Source organism: Mustela lutreola, chromosome 1, assembly GCF_030435805.1.
Source record: "Mustela lutreola isolate mMusLut2 chromosome 1, mMusLut2.pri, whole genome shotgun sequence".
NCBI lineage: Eukaryota > Metazoa > Chordata > Mammalia > Carnivora > Mustelidae > Mustela > Mustela lutreola.
The window spans coordinates 88736104-88753886 of record NC_081290.1 but is presented as its reverse complement, the minus strand read 5'-3'; the positions used below and the strand labels follow the sequence as shown (position 1 = coordinate 88753886).

The following is a 17783-nucleotide window of genomic DNA, read 5'->3' as shown; positions in this document are numbered from 1 at the left end:
TTTACATTGTGCTTTAAAATAAACCTCTGAACAACTTAGCAGGTTTTAAATAATTGTCACTTCAGTAAAGTGGAAAAGTTGATGAGGAATGAAACAGCATTTTCATAGTGTGTACAAAGGGCTGAAAAATTCTCAGGATCATCACAACTGATAAATAAGTACAGATTTATTCCACATATGCTTAGATTATGCTCAAGTCACCAAATTGATCCAGTTCCTTAGGAAAAATGAATGCTCAAACTTTTATCTGTTTTCCTAAAACTATTTTTCAATTTCAGGAGAAGCCTTCCCAGTTCCCTTCTACAGTAAATCAAAATAATTCTTCAGAGTGATATCATAAAGTCAAATCAGATTTGACTTGCAAAAACCAAATTTTCCAAATCATTTATTAGTTCTTATTCTTACTGTGCTGACAGCTGGCATTATTAATACTTTAACAAAACCACTTAAAATTAGCCAAATATCTAAGATAGTTACATGTACAAAAGATATACAAATTAAAACCATTTAAAAAGTAATAGATACCATAATTTGTACTTGACCATAACGCTATTCAGAAATGATTGTAAAATTAAAACCTTACAAAAACTGTACACCATATACTTTGAATGATTTACATTTTAGAAAACAAAAGCAGTCTTTCACTGTTACACATTTAGTGTCTCTGGTGGGTTGAGGAGAGAAACACCATGATACCTGTAAGTAGGAAAAAAACTCAGTAAATATTCATTGGGTAAAGATCATGGAATACAGAAATGCTGTTTCTATTCTGATTGAAATTAATGGTTATAGAATGTCCACAACATGCAAGCATGCTCCGTTCTCCCCTTTTCTCCCTCAAATGCAAGACATAAAGCATAACTACAACCTACTCAAAACACCTGGCTACAAGGAGCCTGTGCTTGTTTTGTGAATTTTGATAAAGTTAAAATGTCAAGGATCTCAATCATGTGGTGGCCTGAAAAAGCAAGCTTTTTAAATATCTATTAATGTTAATTCTTACTTTGAACTTTTATATTTTTCTCTTATTGACTGTTGTGCATGCTGTGGTGCTCTGAGGTAGGTCTGGTGAAGGTCCATGAGACAAGGCTTAAGACTTTCCAAGGTATATCCAGTCTTTTGAACTAAAGATTCAGGCTGCAGAGAAGGGAGTAGAAAACCACTGAGTTTTGTTTTTAGCAACAGACACTAACTACAGTGAGTTATAGTATTGGCATTAAACTTGAGTTTTGTTAAATTTCAAGACTTAACACCTACAACTAGCAGATCTTCCAGATTTCTCAAGCCCTTATTCCACTCTTTTATGCTGACTTTGATCAGTTTTTACTACTTTCCCTGCCAACAGCAGGTCTTATGGTCCTAATTCTTTAAGCACATCTTTCAAACCCAAGAATAACAAACCTTTCTACCTAACAAGCAAACGTATGTTACTAAACAGGACACTTTAAATAGCATAGATTTTTTGAACTTTTTTTTCCAGGTAGGTACCTCTAGCAACACTTGTATAGAAGTTATCTAACTTACCTGGCAGAAATAAAATTTAAGTTGCAAGACAGATGTGTGAGGACATGGTGATACATACCCAGCTCTGTCCTGTGACTGTGTAGAGTGCTAAATGAAAAGCTGCTGCAGCTATAACTGATGGCAGGTACTTTAGATAGGGGTCAGCATCTATGAGACTTAATTCTCCCAAAAACTGGAATGAAAGAGCAAATATACTTTTTGATCACAAGAGCTCCAGGATTCAAGCCTCAAAATTTCCCCTTCTGCCCAAATATGTTCCTGTCTTTAAGACTGGCTCTATGGCAGGGCACCTGGGTGACTCAGTTGGTTAAATGTCTGCCTTCGGCTCTGGTCATGATCCCAGGGTTTTGGGGTCAAGCCCCACATCAGGATCCCTGCTTAGTGGGGAGTCTGCTTCTCCCTCCCTCTCTGTGCTCTCTCTTTCTCAAAGAAACAAAATCTTTAAAAGGTTGGCTCTATGGCAGCCAAAGGAAAAAAACTCCCACAACTTTATCTGTCCTCATCCTATACTTTTTCCTCTTCCAATAATTTTTAAAACAACTCTTCTGGCTACCATTTCTTAGACTTCATCATAATACCACTTTCCTTAGTATTTCCCAATTCATGTTATCTTCTGCCAGTGGTAGGCTCTCTTTATATTGCAACACTAATTTGTCCCCAAAATACTAAATCCCTTGACCAAAGCTATATAATTAAGCTGTGTGACCTAAGACTCTTCATTCAACAAATGAAAAGAACTTACCATTGCTAAACTTTCAACTTTGCAGTTGGCAGAATGCTGGTGCAGAAAGTATTGAGTAAGAAACTGATTTACTGTTGGTGCAGCTAGATCAAAAGCGAGCACTTTCAAAACTAGGTGCTCCATTCTCAGGACCTGTTTCTTGGTATAGGTATCATCTGTAATGTACACAAACTCTGCTACTTCTGGGGGGTATATTTCTTCAAACTTTCTACAATAAAAAAAGTTTTAAGTAATCAGTCCTTCCAAAAAGAGAAGCAAGCTGTTTATCTAATTCTGAAATCCCTTTAGCATGAAATATGTCCAAAACCTACACTCCGCCAATTGCCTGTTTGCCCATTTCCAGCAGAGCTAGATAAATGCTAACTAAAAGACCCAAATCCATCCAGGACTTGGGATTTTTCCCCAATGCAGTCAAAAGATATAAGAAGCAAGAGAGTTCCAAGATGGGAATAATGCCAGAGTTTATTACCACATAACTGAAAATTTAGGAAATTCTTAGTAAAATAAACATTTTTAATTTTTTAATATATCTAATTTCCATGGGAGAAGATAAATTCTTTAAATTTATTTTAACAAATTAATTAAAAAGTAATTTAATACATATTTTTTAATAAAGATTTTATGCCAGAAAGGCACTTTTTGATAGAAGGAACCACACTTTCAAACTTGGTAATCTACTCCTAGTTTATTAAAATGTAGCCAGTCTCTCATCTTCATTCAAGGTCCCCTGGAATCTAGATCTGGGAAGATTAATATCCTAAATTAGTTTCACACACTGTTTCATATTGCTACCCCTAAAGTAGTCTCTGACTTTCTGCCTTGTGTTTTTTATTAAAATACTACAATCTTAAAAATCACAACTTCTTCCCTACACAGAAAGGTATCAATCACTTATTCCAACAAACCAAGCTGAACTTACGAGGCCAACAGCATAGCAGCAGTGCCCACAAGCTGAAGTTTTCCTCTCAACACAGACATCGATGAAAGGAACCTATCAATGTAGTTCACAGCCAAGTGCAGGGTCTCATTCTGTAGTTTATATTCTTCTCCTACTTCAACTAACCAGTCCACAAGGATAGCCCTCATACTGTTAGTGATGTCTGGCTGTTTCTTCATGTAACCCACTTTAGGCTTACATTTTACCTGTTGAGAAAGTTACTTAGTATAATGTTAAAATTGCAATTAGATTATTCTACCATTAACAAAGATGCTACATATCAGAAACACAAGTATAACATTACAATAATTCACTAGCAGTTAAAGAACTTAAAAACATCCTCTCAGTTTCATTTTGCCACAATGAATAAACAACAGTATAAAAACTGGATTCTAAGAGCTCTTACCTCCATTTCCCTAAGGTATGTGTGAATGTCCTCATGGTAGTCTGGGACTTCATTGACACTCAATGGCTTCTCATCTTCTAATACAATTGAAATATCCATAGTATGTGGTGACTCTGGGAGAATATAAAAGTATGATTAAGTTCATTGTTTCATTTTCAATTAATGTAATGGCCAAAACTGATTGCCCTTGTAAAGTGTCCCATACAAAAGCTTTTCTTTCATCCAGCTAAAAAGGGCTTCTTATGATAAAGTACATAGAATATTTCACTCTGGCTTTAGTACCTCTGTACACTTGGTTTTAATCAACAAGAGAAAATACAAATAGGCCATTAAAAGGAAAGTGCATTTGAAAATGTATTATGTTAAAGTATGATTCATTTTCCATGAGGGAGAAGAAGAGATAGCACAGTGATCCTATGAAGACAGAGTTAAAATCCAAGTTTTGTGATATTATGTACTATTTACCCCAAGAGTTTGCAGACCACAAAGTCTGATAAATTCAGGGTACAATGTAGCAATAACTAGGAGGGCTAAAGTGTCAATGAAAATTAGTTTTGTTATGAGCTGTTCCAACAAATTAGTACTACAATCAACAAGTGTTCTGTGTTTTATCATTTTAAATGACCCTTTGAGGCAAGGAATATCATTCATTACTCTTTTCACTTCAAGGTTCATTTGAGGTTAAAACTTCTTATAAATTTTCAATAAAAATACAAAAATTACTTTATTTCTAAAGGATTTTCCTGCTACTCCCAGACCACTTCCCACAAAAGAACTAAAACCTAAATGAGACTGAACTTGAGTTATCAGTGACTCGACAGATCTATGGTAAAGAAGTTGCACAAACTGCTGACCGACCTTTCTTTATAGCAGCTACTTTATTTTATATGTGATTAACTGCAAACAGCCATAATTGAACTCTTGACTCACAGGATAGTGTCCCTCTCTGGTACCAGACTAGATTTACAGAAAATTTTAAAGCCACAAGAGATGTTAGATATCACAATATTGAAAGGTATATCCTATTCAAATATTCTCTGAAGTGGTATGTACAAAGTGAGTTTTATCAGTACAACTGAAATCTATTCTCCCAAGTAAGGAAGGTGTATGAGATCTACTTAAACTGATGTGATTGGTAGTATACCGGTAAGGGAGGAGCACCCAATTAGGATTTATAAGTCACTAGGTTGTATTAGCTGTGAGATCGGAGGTAAGTCACACACTTTCGAAACTTTGTTACATTAAAGCAATTTCATTAAGTAGTAAGGATCAGGGAAGATAATGTCTTAAAATGCAAAATATCATTAATTCAGCCTATTTAATAATTATGATTATATTGATTTGATATACATGTTCTTTAAAACTTACCAAAACTACCATCCATTGGATAATCAAGAGGTACCAGTGGTTTTCTTGGTCCAGGTAAAGTAATAGCTGAATTAAAAGCCAGTACATTTTCATGTTCTGTTTTTTTAGGTTCAGCTGGCCTCTTTTGAGTCTCTTGTTCTGCTTCATCCACATGAATGGTAAATGCAGGCTGTTTACTGTTTGCTTTCCAGGGAGGAACAGTGACATGTTCATCATTTACAGGAAGATCCTTAAGAGGTGCAACCTAAAAAGAAAGAAATATCTGGCTTTGAGTCCATTAAATGGAATTTTGCTTTCTTCCCCTTAGGGGTCTGTTTCTGTTTTCATTACCAAATACTCTCAGGAAGTTAAACTACCTGGGACAAAATCCAGGCAGTAAAGTTTGAGTGGGATGTTTAAATTCCGTACAGGCATTCCTACATAAGTTATATAAAGAATCACAACACTAAGTGACATTATGTAAAACTAATCAAGGCTACAAGATGAGGGGAATGGCAGGCTGAAAGATGACAAGTTTAGGAGAGCCGGCTAAGAGGTGTTGGTTCATCACTTTCGCCCCAGGGTGGAGCAACAGAGCAAATCCGGTAAAATGGCGGAATTTACTAAAAGCAAAATATTTTTTATACCCTTTCCTAAAATAGAGGTAATCTTAACCATATGGAAAGCAGGAAGGGGGTCCAGATCCCAGGGCAGTGCCTAGTGTTTAAAGCGGCGAGAAAAGCGCGGACACACGTAGGGGTAACCGGTTTGACCTTATCTATAGAAAAATATCCCCAAAAAAGAGCAGCTAAACAGCAAAACACAGAGAGACGAAGAGAGCAATGGGAGAGAAGCTATAAGTGGCATCGCACATGCCAGAAAAAGGGGGACCAAGGGGATTCTAAACCCAGGCCTCCCTTAAAAAGGCTCGGAAGATACCTTCTCTCCACGCTCCTCGGCCTGCTAAACCTCGTGCAAAACTCCCGCTCCGCCCTCCCTCCCGCAGACATCGCTCATTTCTTTACCCGTCGTGTTTTGGGCCTCTGCTGCGGCGCTGGAACGCGCGGGTTCCCGGCCTTCAGTACCGCCAGCCCCGCCCGGGTCCGTGGTTGCTGGGCGGGCGCCGCCTTCTCAGGGTTGATGTTCTCCTGGTCCTCTTGGAGCGCCGTATGCTGCAATGTTAGCAGCGATGAGCCCGCCTCGCGGGCCGCAGGACCGGGCTCGGAGCTGCCCAACATCACTGCTCCCGGGGTTGCGGCGGGATCAGCCTGCGGCGCCAAGCAGCGTGTACTCCGTCCGGCCGACCCCGCCGAGAAACGCTCCAGTCGTAGCCAGCCGCCACAGCTCGGGCCAGCCTGCTTGCTCGGGATCGCGCTGTTCCGAAGAGGTTGCGAAAGGCGTGGGCAGGAACTCTCAGGCGTGCAGGGCTAAAGACGCCCCCAAGATGTAGCGAGCAGCCCGCCGGAGCGGCGGCTGTTCGTGCAGTTCAAGTATCCCGCGACTATTGAAATGGGCCAATGGGGAGGCCGATGCCCGTGACGTCAGTCACAGCGACAGGGTCGCAGGCGAATGAAGGCCGCCGCGAAGGCTACAGAGCAGGGGCGGAGATCTGCCGAACGGCGGCGGGAGGAAAAACGCCTGCGCCGGCCGAAGAGGCGGGGCCTGAGTTTCTGGTGACTTAAACCTGGGCTGCTAGCTGATCCCTGGAGTCTGGGAAAGGGCTGTCTCTAGAATAAACTGAGTTAAACTTCAGCAGTTGCTAGTGGGCCGCCCCAGCTTAACGTTAGCCCTGGGACCTTCAGTGAGCTTAACTGGTTTCCAAAGCTCTAAAATCTGACCCAGCCACTAACTGGCCTGGTAGTCTTGCTCAGGTTATTCAAGGTCTCTGATTCTTAGTTTTCTTATCTATTAATTGAGAGTAAAAATACCTACATGTCATATGACTGTCACGATTATATAATGTGCACAAATCATTAACATGCTGCTCACGTAGTAACTGATGCTCAAATTTATAATGTCATCTTTTCATTTCATTTGGTGTTTCTTCAGTCATGCCTTGGAATTTCCCTAATGAAGATGCAATTAGGGAAGATGCCACCTTGAACCTCCATATATATATATATATATATAGTAATGTATATATATGTATAATGTATATATGCATGTACTGTATATATATGTAATATACTATAAGAAATGCAACTAAGCAGTCACTGATTTTGATGCTTCTTTCCCCAAGCTGTGGCAACCAACAATAAGCACCCAGTGAAATTCTAGTGACCTAGATAGAATTATTTATTCCATTTAGCAATGACATTTGTTTAAATATAATAAAAACAATATGACCTTATTAAAATAAAACTGTGATATATCCCTTTAACAAATTTTCAAATTTAATATACGAGGCTTGCATATAATAAATATAATGGTATGTAATTAAGAAACATTGTTTTCTGACATTCATGTGTGCCCTTCTTGAAAACATAACTATATAATCTTTATGCCATTTTAAAACAACCTTTAAATACACTATCCCCTGAATATGAAAATACATGAATTAAGATTAATGAATAAAACTTCTGTAGCTTTAAAGTCTTATTTCCTCCATATATGATAAAACGGAAATCTGGATACAAGTGCAGGAAAATCTAAGAGGCCATCATTATCTCTGCACTCTTCACATGTAGTACATTTGTACAGTTCTACTGGTTACAGGACAGCAAGTGAAGATCCTTTCAATCTGTGCAAGCTCTGCACATTTCCCTGGCCACAATTCATAGCACTGAACCAACTCAAGCATTCCGCAAACTGAGCTTGGGTCAAGAAACATTACCTAGCAAGACTGAAATCAGTTGCAAATTAATCTCAACCCTAGAAAAAATAATTGAAGTTATTTCCACTGGTTAACAACATATATAGTAACAAGGACACCAACCAGGCACCAGAATTTGGGATGTGGTCCAGGCTTTACAAAATAATAACAATGTCCACTTAATCACTTAACCTCATAGAGAATCAGTTTTCTTATATGATTGACAAAATAGCAATATATATTGTGAATATATTGATGAAGTAATGAATGTAAATAATTCTGAATACTATAAAACAGTTAATATATGTGTGTATAGCTTGTTAAATATTTGAATATATTTTTATTTTCCAAACATTTCTCAAATTAAAGTTAAAACATCCATTTGCAAAAAATTCATTAAAATTTCTTATAATCATTCCACTTGTTTTAAAATAAAAATTCTCTTTAGTTTTAAAAAGCTCCATTTCTCAAAATAGAACTAAAAGAAGTCATATCCTAAAGTCCTAAATGATATTAAAAAGAATTTGAAATAAAAGTATGTACAGTTAGCTTGTGCCAGAATTCTGTTTTAACATATTTCATTTAAAAAGACTTCTCTGGAACTTTACCTTGTTTCTATTTCATGCAGCATCAAAGAAAGCAATCAATGCATTTTGGTCATAATTGTCCAGAATCTCCAGTAAAAGAGGTACTTTGGTTTTTACATTGGTGCCTTTGAACTTGAACTTATCTATGAAAAGATCAGTGATCATGCCTATAAAAAAAATGTTAATTTCCTGTCATTGATTAGTTCTAATTAATAACACAGTACTTAATGAAAGTGAGTGATTACTTGAGAATCTATTTCTAAGCACTCATCACTGCATTTTTTTTTTAAAGATTTTATTTATTTATTTGAGAGAAAGAGAGACAGAGTGAAAGAGCATGAGAGGGGAGGTCAGAGGGAGAAGCAGACTTCCCATTGAGCTGGAAGTCCAATGTGGGACTCGATCCCAGGACTCTGGAATAATGACCTGAACTGAAGGCAGAGGCTTAACCAACTGAGCCACCCAGGGACCCTAGATACTTTTATTTATTTATTTATTTATTTATTTATTTATTTGCGAGAAACAGAGCATAGAGGGAGAATGTGAGGGAGAGAAGCAGACTCCCCCCAGTGAGCAGGGAGCCCAATGCAGGGCTGGATCCCAAGATCCTGACATCATGACTTGAGTCAAAGACAGACTTTCAACCAACAGCCACCGAGGCACTCCAGGTATTTATACTTGTAAAAAACATTTGTTTGGGGGAATTTTAGGGCAGGTTTCCAAAACATTAATCGCTTAGTAATTGCTTAAAAGTTACTAAACTCCCACAATTAACTGCTGACCAGTTTTGAATTGCTATTGGTATATATAACATCACAATGAGGGTTTATTTTTCTCACCAAGCTGATCATTTTGACAGTGTAGAAAGATTTTTTTTTAAGATTTTATTGATTTGGGAGTGAACATCAGGGTGGTAGTGGGAGAGGGAGAAGCAGACTCCCCACCAAGCTGGGAGCCCTACTCAGGGCTTCATCCTAGGACCCCAAGATCACGACCTCAGTTGAAAGCAGATGCTTAACCTACTGAGCCACCCAGGTTCCCCAACAGATTCTGTTCTTAACTTCTATTTGAGTTAAAAATATTCCATCAATATGTTAACCATTCTTGGGATTTATCCAAGACATGTTTCAGAATTTTTCATATTTTAGATAGATAATGAAAGGGAAAATATGCCATATATGGCATAATATCCAAGGGGAATGACTGGGAACATCTGATAACAAAACATGATAGTGTTTCTGCAACAAAATATATGGGTGAATATTCACACTAAGTGGAATAAAAATGGCTATAAATAACCTGATGTCAGTTTAAGTGGAGTTTTGTCATTAAATTATTAGTTCAGATTAAGTCAAATTTCCTGCCAAATGATTTATGAAGTTTTAGTTTTCAAAGCTTCCTGGGTTTTAGAACTGGTGATAATAAAAAACCACCCATCTTCTAAGTTATTATAAGGATAAAAGATCAAAGGGGCACCTCCATGCCTCATTCTGTTAAGCTTAAGCATATGCCTTTGGCTTGGGTCACGATCCCAGGAGGATCCCAGGAGGCTGGGATTGAGTCCCACATTGGACTCCTTGCTTGGTGGGAAGCCTGCTTCTCCCTCTCCCTCTGCCTGCTGCTTCCCCTGCTTGTGCCCTCTTTCTTGTTATCTCTCTGTCAAATGAATAAAAATCTTAAAAAAATTTTCATATAAATAAATAAGTATATTATAAATAAATTCAATAGGCAGGCTCAAAGATCAACATGGATTGATGATACTATACTAAGTGACTCTACTGAAGATTCTGCATAGTGCAAAAAGCAAGCATTTTGGGGTGAGCAAGTTCTAAAGCAGGCTTTGCCACTACCTTTGTGACAACAAGCCTTTAATGTCAGATTTCAGTCAAAAAATGTGAAAAATGAAGATAATACCATCTACCTTGCAGAGCTATTGTAAGGATTAAGTATCTGATTAATGAAGATGTTATAAAAAATAGGAAATAAATAAGCTTAGTTTACATAAAGATCACAAAAAAATGTTTTCCTTATGCTGTTCCATCCTTCCTCTTTCTCTCCCTTCCTGCATATTTCCCTCTTGCTCTCAAAGTTTTTTAGATAATTTGTTTAACACCCAACTTGTCAGCACCAAAGCAAAACAAGCTTTCCTAAATTCACAGCACATATATATCCTTTATATTTTGCCTAAAAAATATTAAATGCTGCTTTTTGACTGTACTGTCATTTGCAAATATCTTCTCCCATTCCGTGGGTTGCCTCTTTGTTTTTTTGACTGTTTCCTTTGCTGTGCAGAAGCTTTTGATTTTGATGAAGTCCCAAAAGTTTATTTTCGCTTTAGTTTCCTTTGCCTTTGGAGACATATCTTGAAAGAAGTTGCTGTGTGTGGAGATTCCTCAAGAAATTAAAAATAGAACTTCCCTATGACCCTGCAATTGCACTCCTGGGTATTTACCCCAAAGATACAGATGTCGTGAAAAGAAGGGCCATCTGTACCCCAATGTTCATAGCAGTAATGGCCAGAGTCGCCAAACTGTGGAAAGAACCAAGATGCCCTCCAACGGACGAATGGATAAGGAAGATGTGGTCCATATACACTATGGAGTATTATGCCTCCATCAGAAAGGATGAATACCCAACTTTTGTATCAACATGGACGGGACTGGAAGAGATTATGCTGAGTAAAATAAGTCAAGCAGAGACAGTCAATTATCATATGGTTTCACTTATTTGTGGAGCAGAACAAATATCATGGAGGACAAGGGGTGTTAGAGAGGAGAAAGGAGTTGAGGTAAATTGGAAGGGGAGGTGAACCATGAGAGACTATGGACTCTGAAAAACAATCTGAGGGTTTTGAAGGGGCAGGAGTTGGGAGGTTGGGGGATCCAGGTGGTGGGTATTATAGAGGGTACGGATTGCATGGAGCACTGGGTGTGGTGAAAAAATAATGAATACTGTTTTTCTAAAAATAAATAAATTGAAAAAATTTAAAAAAAAGAATTTATTACTATAATTGATTTTTAGAATGCATTCAATTTATGCTATGAATAGTTTTTAAAGATACATTGTATTAATTGCTCATATTATTGACTTTTGAAATACATTTATAAGTGAGCTTTTTCTACGAATCTTAGTTCTTTGTACTCTATAAGGAATAAGTAGAGTTTCTGTTCATATTGCAGAATAAACTAAGCCAATTTATTTTTAACATTTGTAGTTTAGTAGCCATAATTAATAATGTTTTCTAATATAAATAAATGTTTGTTTTGTATTTGCAAAAAAAATGCTGCTTTTTGATATTTCATAATATCAACAGAACCTACAAATTATTTGTGTGAAATAGGGTCTACATATTATTGCTTCATAGGTTATATTCATTTCACACTAGATGACTTCATATACAGAGATTAATTTACTGTATTATGTTTATGTCACTTAATTTTTCCTTTCATTTTTTTCTATGTTTTTTAAAAATTTATTTTTCAGAGAAAGAGAGTACAAGGAGGGGGCATAGCAGACAAGGAGAGAAGCAGGCTGCCTGCTGAGCAAGGAGCCTGATGCAGGAACTTGATTCCAGAACTCTGGGATCATGACCTGATCCCAAGGCAAATACTTAACTGACTGAGCCACCTCGGTGTCCCTTTTATTTTTTCAAGTAAAAATATTAAATATTAAAACAAATTTGACAAAATAGGTGATGCATAAATTGGTTTTCACTGGTTCATGATTGCTGTAACTTTGCTTTATCTTTCTACCTAGCTTCTCTAAAAGGATCCTTCATAAATAACCAGTAGAAAATAAATATGGCAAAATTTTCTAGAATAGTCCACTAACCGTACAGTCTTTCAAGATGTGCAGGTTGCTTTTTGTACTCTTCCTGTAGGTGATCTGCTTCTTCGAGAATACAGCGATATTCTGGTATCAGAAAGTTTGTATTTCCTTCATGAACCTGTAATTCCTATTTAAAATTAAAAACAGAAGGACTTTAATATTTAAAATCCAATCTAATCTAACTTTAAAGTCTTTGCAATTTTAGAAATCCCATCACAATAAAGTAATGATCATGAGTCCAAGAAATGTATACTTACTTTTAAAGCATCAATTAATTGCACTTTCTTAGCCAAAAGCAACTGGTACTCCAACTTTGGGTGGATTAGCTTTAAAGTATGTTTGACTGATACTTCATTTATCTCTAGAAGGAAGTGAGTCAGGCACCATTAGCTAAGTCATTTTGATCAGAAACATTCTTATTGTAACAACAACCAAAAAACAATACCTTAGAATGATTTATTTTTCTACTCTTTTTTCTTTCTTTCTTTTTTTTTTTTTTTTACCGTATGATATGTTGAGGTTAATTTTCCTTTTGGTAGCTTCTTTAGAGAGCACATCTTTTAGGATGGATATAGTAGAAATGTTGTCAGATTTAAAAATTCCTTCTCCTTTTCTATAAAATTAATGTATTTTTAAAAGAACAGCATTAGAAGAAAATACATACAGTGAGTAGGTCCAGTAAATACATATTTTGTGACTAGTACCTGGTATTTAGAATTCATTTGATTTTATATATCTTTATATACATGTCTCCTTATTAATATAAAATATATTAAAATGTATAACCTTTTATTATTATATAAATTCAAGTTCTGAAGATAATTGTGAAAGTAAACAGAAGAACATGCCTCCTAAACATATGACAATTTATATAAATCCTTCATTAAAGTATCTTTTTTCCTTCACTTTCACTAATAAAATTTCTGACAGCTAACTCCATATGTATATAAAATGCATTTAGAATTGCTTATTTACATATGTTTTTCTTTGTTGTAATCACATAGATTACATAACTACATTCTTCACTCTCAAAAGAAAGTTTATATTACGCCCAAGAATGACAGATTCTGTTCTTCCATGCCCATCATCCATTGCCACTTCTTATGGATACAAGACATGTCATTTTCATTATAGAACCACTTCTTCCTCTTACCCTTCTCAATCCATATACAGTTGACCCTTGAACAATGTGGGGGTTGGAGTGCTGAACCCCTGCAGTCAAAAATCCACATGTAACACTTTTGACTTCCCCCAAACTAGTAATAGCCTACTATTGACCAGAAGTCTTACCAATAATATAGTCTACCAACACATATTTTGTATATATATGATTTAGTATATTCTTGGAGTAAAGTTAGAGAAAAGAAAATGTTATTAAGAAAACATTAAGAGAAAATAAATTTACAGTACTGTATTTATTTTAAAAATCTCATATAAGTGGTCCCATGCAGTTCAAACCTGTGTTAAGGGTCAACTGTAGTTTCACTGGCACTGGCTATAACCCCATTTGTGGGACTTTAAGAGGAAGCATTTAGCAGTATATATTCCATCTTCCTGACCACAGTGGTTCACAGCTCTACAGTGAAACTCAATCCTGGGACTTTTATTGGAACTAATGGGAAACAGAGGGTCTTTGAGAGCTGCAAAAATAGGAAACTAGACAGAACTGCTGGTGATAGGAAAGCCAAAAAAGGACAAGAATAGAGCTGAGCAATGGAAAGGGACAATCTTACCTTCTTTTTAATTTAAATTCAATTAATTAACATATAATGTATTATTTGATTCAGGGGTACAGGTCTGTGACTCATCAATCTTATTTAATACCCAGTGCTCATTACAACACATACCCTCCCCAATGTCCATCATCGAATTACCCCATTCCTCCCACCCCGCTCTCCTCCAGCAACCTTCAGTTTGTTCCCTATGATTAAGAGTCTCTTATGGTTTATCTCCCTCTCTGATTTTGTCTTGTTTTATTTTGGAGAGGGATAGTCTTTGTTTGCTTGAAGCAGATTACTACTGGACTTTTATTTTCAAAGATTTTATTTATTTGTTTTTTTTGTTTGACAGAGATATAGAGAAAGTGCACAGGGAGGCAGAATGGCAGGCAGAGGGAGAAGCAGGCTCTCCACAGAGCAGGGAGCCTGACGCAGGTCTCCATCCCAGGACTCTGGACCCTGGACTCTGGGATCATGTCCTGTGCCAAAGGCAGACACTTAACCAACCGAGCCACTGAGATGCCCCACTACTGGACTTTTAAATTATATGAGCTGATAAATTCCTTTTCTTCAGTATGTTGGTCTGCTTCTATTTGATTCCTTGTTATGACAACCAAAAGTTTCCTAATTAATAAATATACCATCTTTCATGTATTAAATACCATCTTTTTATTTGGTTTTCACACACAATAATAGTTTATATTAACTAGCTGTAGACAAATGCTAATTCTTCTTTTCTAGGAAGATGAATCATATATATTATTTTGGTTCCAATTGTGTTTTTCATCATGATATTTTCACTAGTCCTTAGTTTTAACTGATGATATTTAATATTAAACATACAGTACCTAGCACTGTGGAATAAGTCACATGGTTTATCTTCTTTTAATCATCATGACTCAATGAAGTGCTATTATTTCCCTCCCTCAGAAAAGAAAACTAAAGCTCAGAGAGTTAAATAGTCCAGGAAGGGCAAATAGCTGGTAAGTCACAGAGCCATGATTCAAACCTAAGTAATGTCTGCTTCCTAAGCACATATTCTCCATATATATATGTATTTTACTCAGGCACCCTAAAAACATTTATTAAGCACCACTATTTTCAAAGCCATGCAGTAGGTACTTAGAGGAAACATACAAAAATACTTAAGAAATTGACTCTGCCCACAAGGAACTTCAAGTCTAATTTGAAGACACAAGCTTACATAAAAATTACTATGTACTTCAAATAACAATAAATAACCCAAGACAGGTAGGAAGAGAAAAGAGAATCAAGGAAGCCTTTAAAATGAAGCTATTGAGTTGAGCCTGGGAGGATAAGCAGAGTTTTGATTTTTTTTAAGGCATTTTTTATAGCTTTATTTTTTTTAAGAGTTCTTAAAATTTGTGTGTATGAGAGAGAGAGAGCGCAAGGGAGAGCACAAGCAGGGGTAGCAGCAGACAGAGAGAGAAGCATGCTCTCTGCTGAGCAAGGAGCCCGATGCTGGACTTGATCCTAAGACCCTGAGGTCATGGCCTGAGCCAAAGGCAGACACTTAATAGACTGAGCCACCCAGGAATCCCTAGAGTTTTGACTGTTAAGGAAAGAATATTTAAAGACAGAGAATGGGGAAGAGCAAAGCTATGCTATTATAATAATAGAGAATATGCCAGGAGCATGTTGAATTGTCTGCTATGTTTAAGGTGTGAGGTTTACTGTTGATGAAGGATAGCTGGAAGTCAGGCAGGCAGGGACAAGCTCCGCCTCCACACCCCCAAGGAGAAACCACCCTTAAAAAGATTTTACACCACCCTGGAAGGAGCCCTCTCCACCCTTTCCCATTTGATAGGTGACAAAAACCTGATAGGTTGACAGGCACAGGGATGGTTAGTCAGATTAAAATAGCCTGTCTCGACAAGCCTAAGGGGTTTTTATACCCCTAGACTCAGAAAATTTGGTGGTAACCTTCTTGGATCCTCTCCCTCCTTGGGGAATTTTGTACTATCACTTTGCTATCATTCAATAAACTTTGCTTTGTTTACCACCACTCTTGGTCTGGTCTACCTCTTCATTCTCTGAAGCAGCGTGACCAAGAACTGCGGGCACCAACAGAGAAAAAAATCTGGTAACATTAATGGGAACTCCACCATCACTAAGGACAACTAACCATGAGTAGTGGGCAGCAAGTCTCTCTCTCCCCCCGACTCCCATTTTGTTTGTTGAAACAATGGGCACCCATCACCCATCTAAGAGTGATTAGCGCAACTGCCATTCTCAGTCTTAGGGGACAGGCTCTCTAGGCTCTTTTCTTCCAACTGATCCCCAACAGAAGCTGGGAATGTTGGTTTGGTAAGGGCTCGGAACTCATTTGGGGACAGATCACCGGATGTAAGGAACCTAGGGAAAACCTCGCAGTAATTGAAGGGCCTGACCAAGGCTACCTTTGGATATCCAAAGATTCTCAGAAGGAATCCAGGCACCCAGAGAGAAACCCCTCTACTATTTGTCAGCTGATTCCTCCCCTAGGAGAACAAGTGGAAAAGCTCAGGATGGTCCCCTGGAGTGGTTTGGGTGGCTCCAAGGGATCTTATTCTGTTCCCTGTTACAGTGAGAAACAGTCTCCTGTTTCTCACTCTTCCTATCATTGGCATTACTAGGACACCTCTCAGACTGGCTATACCACCTTTGTGAAGGATGGCCAAGCATGGCAAAAGAACTAAGATCTAAGACATCTCCCAACTTTACAGTTCCACTGGGGCTTATCCCAGGTGGACTTCCCCTCTCCAGACACCAGAACAATTCTACTAAAAGATGATTAAGTGGCTATGCCAGATAGAAGAAATCTACTAAAAGAAATGTAGTGTATCCATTGACTTTTAAGGGACCCTTAAGGGTTGGGAAACCAGGGTCACTCTCTGGAGGTAGGACCAAACCTGGGTAAGTACAACCACTGGCAGTACCTCAAAGAGAGGACAGTGACTCTGGCTGTCAGTCGCCTGAGCAGCTACAGCCACACATCAAGAAAAGATGAGGAGGAACTAAGGTGGGGGACGCCTTTTTCTCTCTTCCCAAGTCTCCCTGATCAACTCTAAGAAACGGAGGTAAGGGATGCCTTTTCCTCTCTTCCTGTAGATGTGTAATTCCATGACCAAGACCCTTACTCCTTTGGAGTCCCTTCCTGGCATTATAGGCTATAGGAAGAGTATCAGACCCATATAATAGTTCAATATCGTTTACTTGGATGCCTTCCTGGTTGTAACTGAGCTAAGGCAACTCATTTTCTTTTGTTCTGGGGCATGGCCATGATACAAGTTGGAGAATGAGACATGGCCACCTGAGGGACAACGCCTTCCAGATTTTAAAAGGGATGGGGTTGGTGGTGGGGAAAGCAGCTCTTTTTCTTCTGACCTTAGCAATGTAGGACTATTCCCAGCCTCCCTACTGTTCTCTCATCCACACTGTACCACTGGGGAAGGAACAAAAGAACATCACACCCACATCAAAAGAAGACAGGCAAATGGAGTCCACAGGGCAATCCTCACCCTGGCTCCATCCTTCCTAAGGTAAGACTGGGTCCCCTTACCTGTCCCAGCCTATCCTGGAACCCCTGCAGGTGCTGGAGGGCTTTATACTCTGCAAGAAGATGTAGTGCTCAAAGGGGGACCAAGGGGAGGTGCCACTATAAGACCTGAGACAAAGCAGAGGGACCTCAAAGTTTTCCAGACTTGGATGTAATGCTTCTGTTAAGTCAGACCCTCTCCAAAGCAGAAAAACATCAGGTTCTGGCCACTCCTGAAAGATACCAGGATCAAAGACAGTTAAGTTTCCAACTGGAGCCCAGGCTATAAATCCTCAAGACCCCAACTGGGATCCTCTCAAGATCCCAATTAGGATCCTAACAAT

At 38.0% G+C, this 17783-nt stretch overlaps 2 protein-coding genes across 3 annotated transcripts in view; both read right to left on the bottom strand.

The window, feature by feature from the left end:
- Positions 1–148: 148 nt before the first annotated feature.
- CCNA2 (cyclin A2) lies at positions 149–7085 on the bottom strand. Its single transcript, XM_059169152.1, has 8 exons — positions 5982–7085; positions 4978–5221; positions 3610–3722; positions 3186–3409; positions 2267–2474; positions 1583–1696; positions 1004–1137; positions 149–696 (listed from the first exon to the last, which is right to left on the bottom strand). Exons 1-8 carry the CDS (start codon positions 6192–6194, stop codon positions 648–650), a joined length of 1299 nt encoding a protein of 432 aa, XP_059025135.1. The 5' UTR covers positions 6195–7085; the 3' UTR covers positions 149–647.
- Positions 7086–7233: 148 nt separating this feature from the next.
- The window catches only part of BBS7 (Bardet-Biedl syndrome 7), a 44965-nt gene continuing 34415 nt past the window's right edge, over positions 7234–17783 (bottom strand). Inside the window, exons 16-19 of one of the 2 annotated variants that reach the window (XM_059169119.1) lie at positions 12687–12796; positions 12441–12544; positions 12187–12310; positions 7234–8522 (exon numbers count right to left, since the gene is read on the bottom strand). In XM_059169119.1, the coding sequence (XP_059025102.1) occupies positions 8389–8522; positions 12187–12310; positions 12441–12544; positions 12687–12796 (472 nt within the window). In that variant the 3' untranslated portion in view covers positions 7234–8388. The other variant, XM_059169128.1, reaches the window with a different exon arrangement.